At 42.3% G+C, this 7,970-nt stretch overlaps 1 protein-coding gene and 1 pseudogene across 1 annotated transcript; both read right to left on the bottom strand.

Moving 5' to 3' along the window:
* Positions 1-3,944: 3,944 nt before the first annotated feature.
* Positions 3,945-5,110, bottom strand: LOC111237987 (trace amine-associated receptor 13c-like). The gene is made up of 2 exons (XM_022767325.1): positions 4,938-5,110; positions 3,945-4,761 (listed from the first exon to the last, which is right to left on the bottom strand). The coding sequence occupies exons 1-2, from the start codon at positions 5,108-5,110 to the stop codon at positions 3,945-3,947; spliced, it is 990 nt and encodes a 329-aa protein (XP_022623046.1).
* A 2,142-nt stretch (positions 5,111-7,252) lies between these two features.
* LOC111237968 overlaps positions 7,253-7,970 on the bottom strand; it is a 7,997-nt pseudogene continuing 7,279 nt past the window's right edge.

Raw genomic sequence — 7,970 nt, 5'->3', positions numbered from 1 at the left:
CTCAAAACTTGTATGAGTATGGTGAATGGTTTGTTGTCCTCTAAGTGGTTTAGACCTTTTTAATGTTGTCACTGCTGATTGTATTCATCTCTGTTTGTCTCTGGTGAAACGTGTCCACACAGTGAGTCCTGTCAGTCAGTAAACGAGGAGCTGCTGCTCTGCTCCAGCGTGTTCAGACTTGAGGTAAATGTACGGCAGAGGTGGGTGTGTGCTTCAAAGGCCAGACGACAGAGTCAGACAGGCGGAACAGGCCCCGTGTGGTCAGAGTGGAAATGTGTTACTGTGCAGAGGGAGAAACGGAGACCTCCGGTGGTGGAGAGGGTTGTGGAGAAAATATGTGACCCTGGTGGAATCACAGCAGCTGGGATCCTTATTTACAGAGCCTGGAAAAAAGGTTTTCATCCCTTGCTTTAGTGTCAAAGTCTGAACAGCAAAATGTGAAATGTGAAAATCAAACATTTCTAATTAGTACCTCTTGAGATGTGGTAAATCTCTCCTACTCACTGAACTTCACCGTCTCAGCTGCTCGTGGAAAAATTGAGCCAACAGTTCCATCTCCTGGTGAATCAGCAGACCACATTCAATATCATGTTTCTGACATCCACCCATAACAGCTGAATGTGTCAGTGGGTAATCTGTCTGCGTATGTGGATTATGTCTTTACAACAACAAAAAAGTAACTGCTCATCGCTTCACTATGACAGCACTGACAAATTCCTCTTGACAGTATTTGATATTTTAATAATATGAAGAGAAATCAAAGAAATTAAAACATGTATCCCCAACCCATCTCATGCCTTTATTCTCACATTTTCCCTGACTGAGGATAATATTGTATATTAACTGTTAACTGCATGGGTGTTCTTTCAAACTCAAAGATCCAGCACTGATATAAGCCACACATTGAAGTCTTATTGTAAACTTTTCTGTTTATTATTAACAATAACAAATGCACAAATCATTTTGAAATCATGTTTCTTAGTGTAACCTGTTATATTTCATGTTAATACTGTCTTAACTTCTACACAGGCAGCTGTAACTTTTCATATACTGACCGCAGTCACTTGCTGGTGGTTATTGCACCATGGTTAATGTGCAGTGCTTCACTCGGCTCTGTCTCTGGACAAACCAGCTGATCCGACTGGACCAGTCTCTAAAAAGTGACTAAATACAGTTACTCAAGCACTGCGCCTTCATATAATGTTTAGGTACTTTACTTCAATATTTTCTGCTACTTGCACTCCACAAAGATTTTACTTTTACTTCTTGAATAAACAACACACCCAGCTGTAACATCAAAATATCGCTTAATAATCCTGTAGCATAGTAATATATTACTATCACTTCACTCTTTTTGACTTTATGAATTCACTTAATGAACAATTAAAAAAGATTCAACATATTATGTGACACAGAGTGCCGGAAATAATTTCTACAGGTGCTTTTGATCACATACAATTTATACTTCATATTGTTCCTTTCTGGATTTCATAATTCACTCACTGAACACCATGACCTTATTCGTTACTTTGTCAATAGAGCAGGTGTCATGTCAGTATCACGGGAGCCAGGCTGCAGAATCTGCAGAGTGACAACCAGTTTGATAACTTTTCTAAACCAGGGGTAGAACAAGGCGTAGATTAAAGGGTTTAGACAGGAGTTCAAATAGAAGATATAGAGCAAAAAGGATGAAGATGAGTTAGTGAGCAAGGCATCTCCTGCAAGAGTATCAACATAAAATGGGCAGAAACACATTAGAAACACAACTACAAGAACACCAAGAGTCCTGGCCGCTTTCAACTCAGATTTCTTTGTGGTTACAGCCACTGAACGCTGCAGTGTGACAGCTGTAATGTGAGAGCGCATGGCACGAGCCTGAGACACAGCCACCACAAACACTCTCATGTACACAACTATGATGACAGTGATGGGAAGAACAAAGGTCAAAACAAGGTCAACAGGTACCAAGTACACCAATGAACCCAAATGGTCAAGGCATATGGCGGCCCACCCTGAATACGGTTCTGCTGGAGGTTTCTTCTTGTTTTTCCTTCCCACTGTTGCTCATTGTGGAAACCGTTGGGTTTCTCTCCATGATAATAGGTCTTGACCTTACCTTGTAAAGTGTCTTGACATAATGTTTATTATGATTTGGTGCTGGCGGCACGTTGGTGCAGTGGTTAGTGCTGTCGCCTCACAGCAAAAAGGTTCCAGGTTCGAGTCCCGGCTCCGACGCGGGGTCTTTTTGTGTGGAGTTTGCATGTTCTCCCCGTGCTTTTGTGGGTTCTCTCCGGGTACTCCGGCTTCCTCCCACAGTCCAAAGACATGCAAATGGGGACTAGGCTGATTGGATACTCAAAATTGACCATAGGTATGAATGTGAGAGTGAATGGTTGTTTGTCTCTGTGTGCCCTGCGATGGACTGGCGACCTGTCCTCTCGCCCGAAAGGATGCTGGGATAGGCTCCAGCCCCCCCGCGACCCTACTAGAAGAGTGGTAGAAAATGAAATGAAAAATGGTTTGGTGCTATACAAATGAAACTGAATTGAACTAGCTGATGCTCAGACGAACCCATGATTAGCACTGGTGTCAAGTAAGAAACCATCACTCAGGCCATTCAACCCAAACACAGTCTTTGACCAAAACTATGGAGAAACCAAGTTGCACTGTATCTGTTGCCTTACATAAGAACATCTCTGTGTGCAGGGGGAATACTGCTGTTCATATACACGACCAGAACCAAAGGGAGCGTCAGTTCGGTTCCACAGCTCATGCAGAGCATATGGTTGAGCCCAGTGGGTCTATCCTGACCAACCCCACCCTGCCAGCACTGACATTCCACCTCATCATCATTGCACACTCTGATTTATGTATTTAGTTATTGTGATTTTATTATGAGCTTGAAAGGGGTGTCAAATTTCAAAGCGTTTGATGTCTTATACTCCATTAAAAAAAATTACATTTTAACTGACATTTGAAGTCCCTTTATTGCATTATACCCACTGACATTTAAACCTACCTATTTAAACCAACTGTAGCTGCTTACTCTTGTTAAACATGGTGTAGAGTGAGACACAGCATCATTTTGAATGCATCTTGAGTTAATATCTCAAATGATATTAACCGGGGATGACAGGAATATTGGTTTATTTTGAATGATTTGAAAACAGTTTAAGTTGATTTTAAAAAAGAATAATAATGGAGAAGGAAAAATGCAGCTGACCCAAGAAAATGAATGTTGTATTGAGTTGTGAAGCAAAAGCAATATAAATACTGTCATTGATCAATTTGATAATTCTGTGTGTCTCTCTGAAATGATATAAAGCACTGAGTAAAGCAGCTATGCTACAGCTCTGTGTGAAAATATCCCTTTAGTGGCTCTGTTGATGTGTTGAATTGTGTCCTTCTACAAAAGGGTTTCCTTAGAAATACTATTAAATGTGTATTACATATTGATTAATTAACCCATAGCTCAATTCACAGATTATATGAAACAGGAAATTGTCCATGGTGCTTATGACTCTCATCAGTGACATAGGGAAATAAAACCCTACTGTCATCCCAAAAGCTGAATATGAGCCTCAGGACTACCAATGACTGAAAACATACAGGTTTTATATCTGCAGCAGCCAGTGAGTCATTTGTTATAGTTTAATGTTTGATTTACGATATCGATCATACAACTGATTTATAAAATGACATGAACAATGTGAGATTGCTTTAAGATGACACAGGTTATAGGAAACTGATGAGTATAGCAACATACTAAGTTCCTGAAATAACAATGTCAAATATTGTTTGTTATGTTCATGTACTGTAGAGTTTGTAGCTTGACAGGGGTATATTTTAATCTCTTGATTTTGTAGATTCACTTATTGAACAACATGATTAAAAAAGATGTTTTTTTAACATACACTCATCATCTCAGTCACTCCACAGCTTCTCTACAGTACGTTGGCCTCACGGGAGCCAGGCTGCAGAATCTGCAGAGTGACAACCAGTTTGATAACTTTTCTAAACCAGGGGTAGAACAAGGCGTAGATTATAGGGTTTAGACAGGAGTTCAAATAGAAGATATAGAGCAAAAAGGATGAAGATGAGTTAGTGAGCAAGGCATCTCCTGCAAGAGTATCAACATAATATGGGCAGAAACACATTAGAAACACAACTACAAGAACACCAAGAGTCCTGGCCGCTTTCAACTCAGATTTCTTTGTGGTTACAGCCACTGAACGCTGCAGTGTGACAGCTGTAATGTGAGAGCGCATGGCACGAGCCTGAGACACAGCCACCGCAAACACTCTCATGTACAGAACTATGATGACAGTGATGGGAAGAACAAAGGTCAAAACAAGGTCAACAGCTCCTGCAGTATGATCAATGACAATCAGACATTCTCCATAACAGGAGTTATGTCTGTCTGGATGAGTCAGGTCATCCTTTACTATGAGACTGTTGTAGAGAACAGAACAGAACCAACACAGACAAACACAGAGTTTAACTCTTCTCTCAGTGACTCTGGTGGTGTAATGCAGAGGGTCATAAATAGCTACATAACGGTCGACTGATATGAGCACCATGTCTCCTACTGAAGTAGAGATAATGATGAAGGACACATAATTATACAGGGAACACATCAGATCACCAAGGAACCAGCAGCCTGTGTTTAGGAGGATTTCTCCCGGCGTCAGCAGGAGACCCACGAGAAAGTCTGAGACAGCCAGAGAGAGGAGGAGGATGTTAGTGGGAGTGTGGATCTGCCTGGAGGGAAAAGAAATACATCATGAAAACACAGTATACTAAAGTATAATCAATTTAATCTACAATACAAAACTGTCACCAAGGTAGGATATAAGTCTAGTGCCAAGGTGCAACAAGCTCTAAGATCATTCTCCTTGTACATCTACAGAAGCTGTTCAGCTGAAAGGTTTGTCTGCCTGAAGTGGGAGATTGAGACGATGACGAGCAGGTTGAGAGCGACAGTGAGCAGAGAGATGGAGGACAGTACAATGTGAAGGAGCACAGCTTCAGGCCAAGGAGAGGCAGGCTTCCTGCAGGAGGTGTTGAGGAGTAGTGGAAAGCAGAGCTCTGCTCCGTCCTCAACCTCCATCTTCAGAGAGCTGCAGCTCTGGAAGCTTTCTGAACAAAACTGAGTCATATAAAGCCTGCCTCTCTCTCTCTCTCTCTCTCTCTCTCTCTCTTTCTCTCTCTCTCTCTCTCTCTCTCTTTCTCTCTCTCTCTCTTGTATCTCCCTTTGTTTATTCACTACACTCTCTTGTCCATACGTCCCTTTGTACCTAGCCACCATTGGGTGGAGGACCAGTGAGAATGGTCATTACACCACCATAGTATCCCCCAAGAAATGTATGTAAGTGTGATTTGAAAGAACTTCAACCATTTATTTTAGTGTTGCAAGATTTCTGTTCTGACAGGACATTTTCTGGTCCACATATTCGTAATGTAGATTCACAGCCCACAGCAGTTTGAAGCAAGAGCCCGACAGCCATTGACACAAAGTCAGAGCCCCGTGAAAAAAGAGAGGATCAGAAATGGAGAAGCACCAAGAAACATGCAGGAGCTTCCTTGAACCTCAGCCACCATATTTAATGTTGAGGCCAATTTGGATGTAAGCTAACATCCACACCAAAGACGAAGACATCCAGTTATTCAAATTTATCAGGCACATAAACACTTAGGAATGAGAAGCTTCAGAAAAAACTGGTATTCCCAGACAATCTCGCAGTTGACAAGCCACCAGCCTGTTCCAGAGTCTGCTGCATCCTGGTTGGCTAGCCTTGGGCCTGCTAGCCTCCAGCCAGCACTCATGTCTGCTGGCCTCAGGTCTGCGAGTCTTCAGCTAACATCCACACCAAAGACGAAGACATCCAGTTATTCAAATATATCAAGCACATAGACATTTAGGAATCAGCAGCTTCAGAAAAAGCATCACAGGACAGGAGGTTGCAAGTTGGGGACACAAGGATTCTCCTGTCATCACCAAGTTTACACGATATATGACTGATGATACCACTACAAAGTTGATCAGCTATCTTTGGCCCTGTGTACTCTGGTACCAAGTACACCAATGAGCCCAAATGGTCAAGGCATATGGCGGCCCACCCTGAATACGGTTCTGCTAGAGGTTTCTTCTTGTTTTTCCTTCCCATTGTTGCTCATTGTGGAAACCGTTGGGTTTCTCTCCATGATAATAGGTCTTGACCTTACCTTGTAAAGTGTCTTGAGATAATGTTTATTAAGATTTGGTGCTATACAAATGAAATTGAATTGAACTAGCTGATGCTCAGACAAACCCATGATTAGCACTGGTGTCAAATAAGAAACCATCACTCAGGCCATTCAACCCAAACACAGTCTTTGACCAAAACTATGGAGAAACCAAGTTGCACTGTATCTGTTGCCTTACATAAGACACTCTGTGTGCAGGGGGAATACTGCTGTTCATAAACACAACCAGAACCAAAGGGAGCGTCAGTTCGGTTCCACAGCTCATGAATACCATATGGTTGAGCCCAGTGGGTCTATCCTGGACCAACCCCACCCTGCCAGCACTGACATTCCACCTCATCATCATTGCACACTCTGATTTATGTTTGTGAATGTTCTCATTCGTCCAGGTCATAGTAATCTCTCTCTTAAATTAAATCGAAGGCAACTGGACTTGTATTTGTCTGTGGAAGACGTTTCGCCTCTTATCCAAGCGGCTTCATCAGTTCATCATGTATTGGTCTCTCTAGTCCGCACTAGTCTGACCAAGAAAATGGAGAAGGACCCAGGTATTTAACCTCTTGTGGGTGGGTCCACCAAAGTACCTGTGAAAGTACTGGTTTCACCTGACCATTGTTGTGGTCTCATGTGGACGACCGTCGTTAGGGGTCAGGTGACCCTGTTGTTGTCCCCTGTGAACGACAGTCGTTAGGGTCAGGTGAGCCCCTGGTGGATGACGATCGTTGAGAGTCGTCTGAGGTTATGTTGTTGACCCTCCTGGGTACCGATGAAAGGGCGACATTGTAGATGAAGAGAGAGATGTATACCAACATACTAAGTTCCTGAAATAACAGTGTCAAATTTGTTTGTTATGTTCATGTACTGTAGAGTTTGTAGCTTGACAGGGCTATATTTTAATCTCTTGATTTGTGAATTCACTTATTGAACAACATGATTAAAAAAGATGTTTTTTCAACATACACTCATCATTTCAGTCACTCCACAGCCTTCTCTACAGTACGTTGGCTCACGGAGCGCCAGCGCTGCAGAATCTGCAGAGTGACAAGAGTTTGATAACTTTTCTAAACCAGGGGTAGAACAAGGCGTAGATTATAGGGTTTAGACAGAGTTAAAATAGAACAAATGGTACACAAGATATACAGGTGGATGGAGTGAGGAAATCATCCTGCAAGAGAAATACCATAATATGGGAGAAACACATTAGAAACACAACTACAAGAACACCAAGATCCTGGCCCGCTTTCAACTCAGATTTCTTTGTGGTTACAGCCACTGAACGCTGCAGTGTGACAGCTGTAATGTGAGAGCGCATGGCACGAGCCTGAGACACAGCCACACAAAACTCTCATGTACAGAACTATGATGACAGTGATGGGAAGAACAAAGGTCAAAACAAGGTCAAACAGCTCCTGCAGTATGATCAAGACAATCACACATTCTCCATAACAGGAGTTATGTCTGTCTGGAGAAGTCAGGTCATCCTTTACTATGAGACTGTTGTAGAGAACAGAACAGACCAACACAGACAAACACAGAGTTTAACTCTTCTCTCAGTGACTCTGGTGGTGTAATGCAGAGGGTCAAAATTAGCTACATAACGGTCGACTGATATGAGCACCATGTCTCCTACTGAAGTAAGAGATAATGATGAAGGAACATAATTATACAGGGAACACATCAGATCACCAAGGAACCAGCAGCTGTGTTCTAGGAGGATTTCTAAT

Source organism: Seriola dumerili, unplaced genomic scaffold (assembly GCF_002260705.1).
Source record: "Seriola dumerili isolate Sdu_G_001 unplaced genomic scaffold, Sdu_1.0 BDQW01001125.1, whole genome shotgun sequence".
Taxonomy (NCBI): Eukaryota; Metazoa; Chordata; class Actinopteri; order Carangiformes; family Carangidae; genus Seriola; species Seriola dumerili.
This window is presented reverse-complemented; position numbering and strand designations above follow the sequence as displayed.